At 42.9% G+C, this 13,303-nt stretch overlaps 1 protein-coding gene across 1 annotated transcript in view; it reads right to left on the reverse strand.

The window, feature by feature from the left end:
- LOC139410962 (oxysterol-binding protein 2-like) overlaps nt 1–4,445 on the reverse strand; it is a 72,920-nt gene extending 68,475 nt beyond the window's left edge. The window contains exon 1 of the mRNA XM_071156695.1: nt 4,273–4,445. Coding sequence (XP_071012796.1) covers nt 4,273–4,430 — 158 coding nt within the window. The 5' untranslated portion in view covers nt 4,431–4,445. The remainder of the gene's footprint in view (nt 1–4,272) is intronic.
- Between the last annotated feature and the right edge of the window lie 8,858 nt (nt 4,446–13,303).

Consider the following 13,303-nt stretch of genomic DNA (forward strand, 5'->3'; position numbering starts at 1 on the left):
CACATTTCCGTGAGATAATGGTGCTTGTTTACCTCAGTGATTTACACTACCCGCATGGTGAGTCGAACACCAGGAGATGGTGGGGGAAGGAGGCTGACGTGGAGGAAAAGAGGCTGCAGCCTGAGCAGATATGCCGTGTCAGACTAAAGACGAGTCAATGGAGCAAGTGAAACGTTGCATCTCTATAAACCCCCATTACATTTTAACTGTCTCAAAATGCTGAGTGTGTCATGTGACCAGAGATTATAGTCCACTACTGGCCTTTCACAGCCACTACCAGCTTTTTTCGACCAAGCCCTGACTTTGGCACAACTAGGCTGGGAAACGGGAATCATTGAACATCATTGGGGTCAAATTAGCGAGTGACATTGGTCAAGTGGATATCGACTCACCCTTTAGGGATAACTAGTCATCCCTGCTTTTGAAAAGGGCAACACAATCGATTGCATAGGCTACAACAACTGATCAGTGCACGTTGTGATGCCTGTGAAGTGAGTCATTCTGGCTTAAACGTGCGTCCATCTACAACTTGTCATGTAATCAATGCTGCATAGTCATACTAGAGTCATACTTCTAGGCCTACACAGTATGCATGTCTGACACAGTAATACCATGAAAACATTACACAAACAAGAAAAAAGGAACTGACTGCTGCTCAGAGCAGATGAAGTATCCATGAATGGAACACTGCATGTTTCAATGGTACAAATTGACCGCAGCCACATAGAGCATTATGTCTGTTACACCTCTCTAAAACAGGGTGACACAGCTGCAACCTACTGGAGCACTGACACAGAACATTGTTTCCCCTCCTTGACTCTAGAATAATGAGAAAGGGGGGATGGGATGAAGGGAGTGGGAGTGAGCCTAGACATAGTGATGCATGCAATGCCTCCACCTCAGTGCTGCTGAGCCAATGATGCTTTGCAAATCATGGTGGTACATCAGAGTGGGAGACATCAAAGGTACGGTAAGAACCTCCAGATATGGAGAAGACACATAATTGGCATGTTAGGGGCTACTGCTTTAATTTAGAACCCCTTTAAAATTCAGACAGGCAGACAGACAGCTTCTACACATGCAGGCAGGCACAAACAAAGCCTCCAGCCAGACACACACAGAGAGCTCTGCCTGGCAGAGAGGAGACGAGGGGGGCATTACTCGGGCTTTCTTTTGTGGGAACCTGTGCGCTCCACTGCCTCTGTGCTCAGATGTCGACAGGCTACCGTTACATCAGACAGCAGTCACCTTCCAACATAATGACTATTAATAGAGGGAAGACTGAGGGGACAGAGTTCTTTCCTTTCACTATCAGCACAAACAGGAGTGGGACGTTGGCTCCCTTGTCTCAGTTTCCACTAACCCCTCACTCACTGGTAAAAGGACAACAGGGCTCTTTGTGTGTGAAGGTGTGGTCATATGCATGTTATAGAATGGTATAAGATGTGTTTGGTGTCCACCAGGCCCCATCACCTCTGACTCCTTCAGACACTGGGCCTACTACTGGTAGTTAGCCTACATTTTGGTCTGATGGGAGAGGTACTTGTTTCCTCCAGTGAGGTCAAAACAAACATTTTGAGACTTTAAGTAATTGTAGGTTGAAGTGACACATTTTATATATATATATACTGTATATAGCACATGAGCTGTCTCTGCCCTTTACAAAATCCTGCTAGCATGAGCGCCATAAACTGAGAGGCATAAAAAACCCAATGCTGGTTTTAGGAGCCAAAATTATGTCACATTTTTAAACTCTGATGTTTCTGGATGGACCTCATTTGGAGGACCTCAGAGGAATATTCCCACTTTCTGTTATGAACCAAATAATTAAGCACAGTAAAATTGGGTTGGGTGAACAACAGTTGTTACATGTAACTCCCCCACCCTCATCCTCCATTGTTACCCTCTGTCCTCCTGTTCAGAAGGCTGCCCAGCCCCCAGAGGAAACGTGATTCCGATTCAGGAAGCACCTGAGCCACAGGTGTTATTAGTATAAGCAGCACCTGTTTACTGTGTGGAGAGAGGATGCTTGCATTCTACAGGTCAATGTTTGTTTGCTCCCAGGGACAACATACAGTGGAGTGCATTTCTGTTCAATTCAAAATGCAATCATTTGGGTGTGTATTATACGTAGCTAACAAAATAATTTGGGTGGCAGAGAAGAACTGTGGTGACAGGGAGACTAGTTAGTGAGCTAGCTAGCTTGCTAACCAATTATATTTGTGCTAACAGTAGCAAGCTAGCTGGCCAAATCATTATTTCATTATTTTGCTAGCCCAACATTAAACTGAATACAGGATAATTTATTCCTATTAGACTGAGTTCCAGTATCAACAAAGACTGGACACGTATACCTAGCTACACGGTAAATCAACGATGGTTGAAATCACAGTGTTAAAAAAATGTGGGTTTAATTGACTCTACTGGGATTTAGCTTAACCCTCAAGAGAGTGATATGCTCCCTGTTAGTGTTGATAACTGGAGTTGATGGGGATGGAGTACTTTTAACTCCATTTAGAGTAACCAGAGACAGGGAGTTCAATCTATGGAGTTATCCACAGATGTGGGAGGTTATATTTCCCAGCATGCTCTGTTGCAGGTTGATTTACAAATTGTTTGTTTCAATATCTGTGTTTTCACATGTACATTGATAGTTTTTTTTATGTCATGCTTCACAAAGATAAGAAATATACATTTTTCTAGCAACCGTTAGTGAGATAGTTGTTCCAGTTGACATGGTATAGGTAGTCTCCATATACTCTATTTTCGTCTCTACTATGGGTGCGTACGTAAATTCACTCTGGCTATCTACTCCGATTTCAGAGCAATCTTGTCTGAATGTGCCAGACCGCAGAATAATTAATGAATTTAAGAACGGTAAAATTCAACGTGTATTGCGTTGTCAGTTAATTTTTTTTTTTTTAAGTAATTCAATTGTTGCCAGCAGCACAGTTACAGTCACTAATGCTCTAGATAACATGAAAGCAGCCTAACCAGTTCTGCTAGGGCAAGTTAAATAGTCAGAGTGAGCTGTTCTCTCATTCGTGTCTGTGTAGCTAGCAAGCTATCCAACTTTAGCCAGTTAGCTTGGGTGCTTGACTACCGTTGTGAGTGACAGAATGTTCAGATCAACTCTACTCTTCGGCCAAAGCGTCCAGAGTGCGCTCTGAATGCTGCGAGAGCGAAATGCTCTGAATTTATGAACAGACAATCTGACAACACTCTGAATTTACAAACTACCCTGAGCATACTGACACACTGGAGGCAATTTACGAATGCACCCTAAGACAGGCATTCTAAATACAAGTTGTGGGTGATGTAAAAGTGCTGGATATCTTCCTGTTAGTTGGATTCCAAAAGAGATTGGATATCACATTGCAAAACTCCATAATGTGACACATTAAGAAATATTCAAATAAGGCTTTGTACCCTTATAACACAAAGTCAAATTAAAGAGAAATGTACTCTGTTGGAGTTGGTTGTTCATTCAAAACAACACAGACAAGTGTAAAATGGCAAGAGTTGGTTAAAAACAACACAGAAAAGTGTACAATGGCAAGAGAGTTGGTTAAAAACAACACAGAAAATAGTAAAACGGCAATTGGAGTTTAATTCAAGCAACTCTCTGAGAGTTAAATATTTACTCCATTTAGTGTTGTATAACATTTTTAAAATATCAACACCATATGACCAGAATAATATTAACACAAAATGGGTGTGGGAGAACTCCATAGGAGAACTTCAACTCCATAGGAATTGAATTAACTCTTACGGTTTTACTGTGTAGCATTATATGCAAAACCTGGTTAGAGGTAGCAATTTCTAGCTAGCTTCAGTGACAGCTAGCTCATGCCAGCTGAGCCACTTGCATTCTGTCATTTTGTACAGTAGGTACATGATTTGAACATTCTAAATTACACATAACATGTTTTTTAAAAGAGTGATTTCATTGCTTAGCTTAAAGGGCTTGGCATAATGTAATGTATTACCTAGCTAGCTATCTGTGAGAATAGCGCCCACTGCCCACTGAACAGTTTCAACAGAAGTTACATGATGGGGTTTGCCTTAAATTGATGTCAAGAAGTTGGCACAGCTGTCTCTGCATTGTAGCTGTCATCATCATTCGTGTTCGTTTAACACTTGCAGTTGCAATACCAGACCATGTAGTTAGCCTGTAATTATGGCTTATACAAATATATTGTAATATTATTACACATGCTGATACTGTAATTACACTGTAATTAGCTCAGCTACTAGTGTCAGCATGTTTACCTGTAATACGACAGAAGGCCATTGCTGAGGACGAACCATCGGCGTTGATACCCTTTCAAATAGTTAGTCCATTTAAAAAGCCAGCCTTTGTACGTATCCGACCCCGGCGCTAGGGCCCCTGTAGGAGTGGATGCCGAACCCTTTCCCTGGTCGCTCATCCTCAGCTCCGCTGCAGATTGCGGTGTGCAGCCGGATAAACAAGGGACCGCGGAAACGAATAACACTATCCTGCTCTCCCCATATATACACCTACCGCCGATGGGTGCGGGGGAGGGTCCAGACCAGAGAGAGGGAGATAAACACTAGGCGTCCCTTTCACATTACACTGGAAACAGGGGGAAGGATGAAAACTGATGCGAAGGAGGAACTGGTTGTCACTAGTTACCACAGCCACAAAGCATTAAGCCCCGCCCATTCCTCAATTTCTCATTTTAAAATACAAAACAAAAAAGAAAAGCATGCGAAGTAATTAAGGGCATTCGTCACACCTGTAACATGGGCAATCATAGAATCAAAATCCTGTATGGCCACCTACTCCCAAGATGACCCCAAATGTGAACAATGCCAACATAACACTGCAACTCATGCACATGCACGGAGTGCACAAAACGTTAGGAACACCTGCTCTTCCCCTGCCATAGATAGACTAACCAGTTGAATCCAGGGTAAATCAATAATCCTTTATTAATATCACTTGTTAAATCCACTTCAATCAGTGTACATGAAGGGGAGGAGACAGCTTTAAGAAGGATTTGTAAGCCTTGAGACAATTGAGACATGGATTGTGTATGTGTGCCATTCAGAGGGTGAATGGGCAAGACAAAAGATTGAAGTGCCTTGGAATGGGGAATGGTAGTAGGTGCCATGCACACCTGTATGAGTGCGTCGTGAGCCGCACTGCTGCTGGGTTTTTCACGCTCAACAGTTTCCTGGGTGTTGTGTATCAAAAATGGTCAACCAGCCAAATAACATCCAGTCAACTTGACAGAACTGTGGGATGCATTGGAGTCAACATGGGCCAGCATCCCTGCAACTCAATATTACAGTATGAAGGTGTTCCTGATATTTTATACAATAAGTGTATGTTCTGGTTGTGCCAGAAACTAAAAGGCTATTGGGATGGTATTTTTAATGCTACATCCAATATAACACAAGTATCTATACTGAACAAAAATATAAACTTGTAAAATGTTTGTCCCATGTTTCATGAGCTGAAATAAAAGCTCCCAGAAATGTTCCATATGCACAAAAAGCTTATTTCTAAGCTTATTCCACACCTGACAAGAAGCTGATTAAGCAGCATGATTGTTACACAGGTGCACTTTGTGCTGGGGACAATAAAAGGCCACTCTAAAATGTCCAGTTTTGTCACACAACACAATGCCACAGATGTCTCAATATTTGAGGGAGTGTACAATTGGCATGCTGACTGCAGGAATGACCACCAGAGCTGTTGTCAGAGAATGTAATGTTAATTTCTCTACCATAAGGCGCCTCCAAAGTCATTTTAGAGAATTTGGCAGTACGTCCAACCGGCCACATAACCACAGACCACGTGTAACCACGCCGGCACAGGACCTACACATCCGGCTTCTTCACTTGCTGGATCGGCTGAGACCAGCCACTCAGACAGCTGATGAAACTGAGGAGTATTTCTGTCTGTAATAAGGCCCTTCTGTGGAGAAAAACTCGTTCTGATTGGCTGGGCCTGGCTCCCTAGTGGGTGGGCCTGGCTTCCAAATGGCTGGGCCTAAACCCTCCCAGGCCCACCCATGGCTGCTTCCCTACCCAGTCATGTGAAATCCATAGATTATGGCCTAATTAATCTATTTTAATTGACTGATTTCCTTATATTGTTTATACTGTATAAACAAAATATATATATATACAATTTTAAGCTCATCATATACATTTTTGTACCTTTGTATGACCTTGTGATCAAATAAAATGTATTGGTATTTTTGAGGGGGATGAATATTGACATACTGAATATTTTTGCAATAACTGATCAATTGGGAACATTACAGAGGCTTGCAATTGTGTGTCTATTCTCATTCGTGTTCAGTATGAGTAGCAAGAGTAAACGACTAAACTCAACTCCACGATATTCAATGGAGTTGAGCGGCGACTAGTGTGGGCGAACTGGACCTCTGACATCACATAAAATCAAGTTTTTATATAAAACTACTGATTTCAGCATCCAAAGAATAGCCTGCAATTATACAGAACAATGTCATGTGCAATTGTGGGCTATTCTTTGGGTGCTGAAATCAGTGACCATCGAGTACATAAAACATCCTCCGTTCAGACAGCAAAGGAATTGGTTTCCTCCTTATCTAGCTTTAATGGCGTGGCTCTGAAAAAAAAACGGGGAACATATGCGTACTGTCTTAATAAAGCACAAAAACGAATTAGCATTAAAAAAATCCCATAAAAATGAGCAGTTTGATCCCTTATTTTTGCCACTAAACGGTCTCCATATATACTGTATTTCAATTCATTTTTTCAACTGACCTTTAGACTGGTCTTGTGAGGCCTGTGGGCATCCTAGAGGAGCAAAATCGACATGTACATGTTGTTGAGAGTCTTAACTTTGTGTGTAGCCCGAACTATTTGAACTCTACAGACAGAAGTTGGCAGATTGGCTGTACCAACTTCAGACGAGTTCCAAGACGCTTGTGGGGGTTGTAGTAGCAAAATGGAGAACAGCATTGTGGTCGTGAGAGGGGTCTAAAAAGTTTCTAGGCTGACCCGGTTGGACGCTACATATTATTTTGTGAGAAGACCGATCCACAGCTCTAGCTCTGTCACCTTTTACCACAGATGCGGACATCGGCAGTTGCAGTGGATTGAGTTGCCTCCAATACAAAAAACAGATATCTCTTAAATACATATGTCAAGCCTCCCGAGTGGTGCAGCTTGAGGCGTCACTACAGCCCTGGGTTCGATCCCAGGCTGTGTCCCAGCCGGCTGTGACCGGGAGACCCATGCGGCGGCACACAATTGGCCCAGTATCATCCGGGTTAGGGGATGGTTTGGCCGGCAGGGGTGTCCTTGTCCCATCTTGCCTTAGTGACTCTTTGTAGCGGGCCGGGCACCTACAAGCTGACACCGGTCGCCAGTTGGACAGTGTTTCCTCCGACACATTGGTGCAGCTGGCTTCCAAGTTAAGCGAGCAGTGTGTCAATAAGCAGTGCAGCTTGGCAAGGTTGTGTTTTGAAGGACGCATGGCTGTCGACCTTCGCCTCTCCTGAGTCCGTAGGGGAGTTACAGCGATGGGACAAGACTGTATCTACCAATTGGCTATCACGAAAAAGTAAAAGTACAACAACAACAAAAAATGTTTTTTTTAAATAATACATATGTCAAAAAAATAACCAATGTTTCCTGATCTTTCTTATACCTCTCAGATATATGACGGACACTTCAGAACAAACTTCCTTAGTTTTTTGAGGTTCAATGTAGTGAATCTGTTATTCAATGTGTTTGTATGGGATAATAGCATAAGGCCAATTTTCATCAAAACATTTTTTACATATATTTTTGTGGATACTTCAAGGGCCCTTAAAATGCAGAATCAAATAGCAAAATGATCTTGGTTTGATCTAAAAAATGGTCCTTATAGGTTAGTATAACCGGTTTAGACAGGGTTTAGACTATTATGGGTTGCTCTTGCTGTACACAACATCCAGAAGTGGTGTAAAATTGTGTTTTATTAAGACAGTACGTTTTATTTTTGTCTGCCCCCACATTCAATTGAGTTAAAGAGAAAACAGACACCTGTGCAGCCTGATAGGAGGATGTATTATGTATGAACTAGTCGCATGGGGACACAAGTGTATTCCGGCTGGGGTGATCACTTTGACACATAGAGGTAAGACATGATAAAACTACAAAACTACGCCCTCTAGGGGTGTTGGCGCAATAGCAAGTGTATTATTTGCTTTGAACTTCATTACTGTGGTTTCTTTTTTACATTGAACATGCAAAATTAGAATCTACACAGATGCTGACATTTGGCAGATGAAGGTAGAATGTGTTAATAGATTTGTCCATCATCTACCGAATTATTTAGAATTGTTTGGTTTCTAAATCAAGTTTAATCAATCCCATTTGACCTTGGGAAATATTTGCACTATAAGCCCTGGCCTATTACTGCTTTCAAGACAACTCGTAACTCAGAAACTCTGACTTGAACATTTGTTGTAGAAAGATAATTTCCCACTTGGAAAGTATCAGAATTAACCAATAGAAAGCTCTATGCAAATAACTTACGTTTATTTTAACTTGTCATAAATGCCCCATATGTAAACTTTTTCTGGACTCTGTCTTTCAAAGATAATTTGTAAAAATCCAAATAACTTCACAGATCTTCATTGTAAAGGGTTTAAACACTGTTTCCCATGCTTGTTCAATGAACCATAAACAATTAACCTGTGGAACGGACATTAAGACAGTAACAGCTTACAGACGGTAGGCAATTAAGGTCACAGTTATGAAAACTTAGCACACTAAAGAGGCCTTTCTATTGACTTAAAAACAGCAAAAGAAAGATGGCCAGGGTCCCTGCTCATCTGCGTGAACGTGCCCTGGGCATGCTGCAAGGAGGCATGAGGACTGCAGATGTGGTCAGGGCAATAAATTGCAATGTCCGTACTATGAGACGCCTAAGACAGCGCTACAGGGAGACAGGATGGACAGCTGAGAATCCTCGCAGTGGCAGACCACATGTAACAACAGAATCGGTACATCCGAACATCACATCTGCGGGACAGGCACAGGATGGCAACAACAACTGCCCGAGTTACACCAGGAACGCACAATCCCCCCATCAGTGCTCAGACTGTCCGCAATAGGCTGAGAGAGGCTGGACTGAGGGCTTGTAGACCTGTTGTAAGGCAGGTCCTCATCAGACATCCCCGGCAACGACGTCGCCTATGGGCACAAACCCACCGTCACTGGACCAGACAGGAATGGCAAAAAGTGCTCTTCACTGACGAGTCGCGGTTTTGTCTTACCAGGGGTGATGGTCGGGTTCGCGTTTATTGTCGAAGAAATTAGCATTACACCGAGGCCTGTACTCTGGAGCGGGATCGATTTGGAGGTGGAGGGTCTGTCATGGTCTGGGGCGGTGTGTCACAGCATCATCGGACTGAGCTTGTTGTCATTGCAGGCAATCTCAACGTGTGCGTTACAGGGAAGACATCCTCCTCCCTCATGTGGTACCCTTCCTGCAGGCTCATCCTGACATGACCCTCCAGCATGACAATGCCACCAGCCATACTGCTCGTTCTGTGCGTGATTTCCTGCAAGACAGGAATGTCAGTGTTCTGCCATGGCCAGCGAAGAGCCCAGATCTCAATTCCATTGAGCATGTCTGGGACCTGTTGGATCGGAGGGTGAGGGCTAGGGCCATTCCCCCCAGAAATTTCTGGGAACTTGCAGGTACCTTGGTGGAAGAGTGGGATAACATATCACAGCACTGGAAAATCTGGTGCTGTCCATGAGGAGGAGATGCACTGCAGAACTTAATGCAGCTGGTGGCCACACCGGATACTGACGGTTACTTTTGATTTTATACCCCCCCTTTGTTCAGGGACACATTATTCCATTTCTGTTAGTCACATGTCTGTGGAACTTGTTCAGTTTATGTCTCAGTTGTTGAATCTTGTTATGTTCATACAAATATTTACACATGTTAAGTTTGCTGAAAATAAACGCAGTTGACAGTGAGAGGACATTTATTTTTTTGCTGAGCTTATTTACCAAGATATACACACGTTTCAATATGACACTTGTTTTTCCACACGGTGGCGACATTGTCACGCTCATGCGAAGTCGTGTAGCGTCACTGGTGAGTGTTCTGTGCCACAACCGATGCATTGAGACATTTGACATAATATAAGCAGCGTATGAAAAAACACTGACTGAAGAGACAAAAAGGCCAATTATTGTGCACAACAGATTTTATTTGACCATAGTCAAAAACAAAACATCTAACACCTACTATTAAAAAATAAATACAAGTGATGTTTCTGTTAGAAAAATGTAGCCCTTCGTGTTGTATACGACGCACTCACACAAACAGTCTAATTTAAAAGGGTGGACACATGCTACAAACTCAAGAAACGACCATTGCTATCTCCATAGAGTCTCATACAGATGCTACATAAACGTTCTTTAAGAAATACAAATAAACACAGCGCCCAGTCTTAATATAAAGGCCTAAACCGTTTAAATATCATTTCAGAAAAACTGAGCCTACATGCAGCTGCTGAGGTATGTAACACACACACACACACCTCTCAGCTGATTTTGACTGTCTCTGATAATAACCATATACACTACATGACCAAAAGTATGTGGACAACTGCTCGTTCAAAATCTAATTCAAAATCATGGGCATTAATATAGAGTTGGTCCCCCATTTGCTACTATAAAAGCCTCCACTCTTCTGGGAAAGGCTTTCCACTACATGTTGGAACATTGCTGTTGGGACATGCTTCCATTCAGCCACAAGAGCATTAATGAGGTCGGGCACTGATGTTGGGCGATTATGCCTGGCTTGCAGTCGATGTTCCATTTCATCCCAAAGGTATTCGATGGGGTTGAGGTCAGGGCTCTGTGCAGGCCAGTCAAGTTCTTCTACACCGATCTCGATAAACCATATCTTTATAGACGTCACTTTGTGCATGGGTGCATTGCCATGCTGAAACAGGAAAGGGCCACAAAGTTGGAAGCACAGAATTGTCTACAATGTCATTGTATGCTGTGGCATTAAGATTTCCCTTCACTTGAACTAAGGGGCCTAGCCCAAACCACAAAAATAGCCCGAGACCATTATTCCTCCTTCACAAAACTTTACAGTTGACACTATGCATTGGGGCAGGTAGCGTTCTCTTGGCATCCGTCAAAGCCAGATTTGTCCGTTGGACTGCCAGACGGTGAAGGGTGATTCATCACTCCAGAGAACACGTTTCCACTGCTCCTGAGTTCAATGGTGACGAGCTTTACAACACTCCTTGGTATTGCATATGGGGCAGCTCTAGCAGGGCAGAAATTTGACGAACTGACTTGTTGGAAAGGTGGCATCCTATGATGGTGCCACGTTGAAAGTCACTGAGCTCTTCAGTAAGGCAATTCTACTGCCAATGTTTGTCTATGGAGATTGCATGGCTGTGTGCTCGATTTTATACACCTGTCAGCAATGGGTGTGGCTGAAATAGCCAAATCCACTAATTTGAAGGGATGTCCACATACTTTGTATATATAGTGTACACACAGGTAAATAATTACAGCTACACATAATCACACCAGTGCAATTAAACCCTGACCTTCTAGCTTGGCAGCAAAAGCATGGAAATCATTGATGCATGTACGTATACACAGTACAGGTACTCATTTTCAGTGCAAACATTGTCACAGGGTGTCTGTAATCATAGGACACATTTTTACCACATTCTCAAACATTAAAAATATATTGCACAATTCAGACATTGCTTTTAAATTTGCAGAAAGTATTATGCGTGTTTGAGTGGTAGGATGCCAATACATAGTATGCTATGGGTGTCTCCTACCTTGTGTGTGGTCTGAGTATATCCAAGAGGAGGGAGGTTTTATACATTCTATGTGAGGTGTTCTAGTATAGCGCAGGATGTCTGTGGTTGGAGACAGCTTGTCCGGCTGGTCAAGGTGCTCTGCAGCTTATTGCTCCCCACAACAGTCACTACCTCTCTCTTTTCTTCTTCCATTGCCTGCCCATCAACCTGTGCATAACATGACAAGCATTTCAAAATCATCCCACGTATTCGCCAAAACCACACCCCCTGCCCACTATCCCCGCCTCACATTTCATGTCTATACCACTGCCTCTTCAGTTTGCACCAGAGCGCCTTGCAGGCCCCAGAGCACCATGGATATAATGTATTCATCAGAAACACACAGATAGAGGACGAGGAGAGGGAGGGAGGGAGGGGATTAACGACTGCAGTGTTTTTTGCTGCAAGAGAACCTCACATCCTCCTCTAAACAATATACTTTAAATGAGAAGAGGGAGTGACAGTACTACAATTTCATAACAATCACAATTAGTGGCAATAAGTGGAATGGTATCGAACAGTGAATGTTTGAATGTTAGTGAATGTTTGTTTAATTCTTGAAAAAAAGTGACCTGCAAGACCTCAAATGGTTAACTGCTTAGTGGGTGTGTTCCGGAGGACTATGTTGTCCTGCTACAGTACCACTCAACCTGGCCTCAGAGCATTTTGTAATATTCTGCATGTAGGATGTGCATGTGGTAAACCAAGAGTAGGCCATCTATCTTGTTGACTCACCTATGTTTACCAGCTACCACACTACCCTTCTAACCTAGGCTTTCCTACTCTACATCTATCGCCATTAGAATAATGCAATTTCAAGTACGACAGCCAGGGCATTTGTCTACCTCACATGACATTACCACACACGGTTTGAAAAAGGAAGACTTTTAAAGAAGTTGCATTCCTTCACATGTATAAGCTAATATGGAGAGGAAATATCCAGTCATGTTAGTAATGGTACCTATTTCCACTAGATGCACACAGTCCCCAAGCTCTCAAACCAGCAGATAACCATCAGTATGAGGAGCTGTTGCCTTGTGATCTGGGGAGCTCGGTACCACACCTGGTGGTGTGGTGATAATTGTGTGTGTAACTTTGACCAGAGCTATGGAAGTGATATAGCTGCTCCATTTCTCTAAATCCATTAAAAAACCCTCTTCTTCATCCTCTTCCTCTTCTTCCTTTCTCTCAATCGGAACATTGAGACAGCACTGGAGTGTTCCGATAGGTGATAAAGATGTACTTCTTATACTGGGCCAAAGGTCAGTCCTAGTAGCTACAGCGCAAGAGTCACATAAACCTCATAAGAAAATCAGCTCTGTAAAGCAGGAGGCCTCAGTGTGTTTTCCAGCCGTTTACATTGAAGTCATCTTCTCCAAATACCTATTATTCACCCTGAGGTGTGACTGGGAGGCTCTTATGGCTCTGGCATA

Source organism: Oncorhynchus clarkii, chromosome 6 (assembly GCF_045791955.1).
Source record: "Oncorhynchus clarkii lewisi isolate Uvic-CL-2024 chromosome 6, UVic_Ocla_1.0, whole genome shotgun sequence".
In the NCBI taxonomy this organism is placed as follows: domain Eukaryota; kingdom Metazoa; phylum Chordata; class Actinopteri; order Salmoniformes; family Salmonidae; genus Oncorhynchus; species Oncorhynchus clarkii.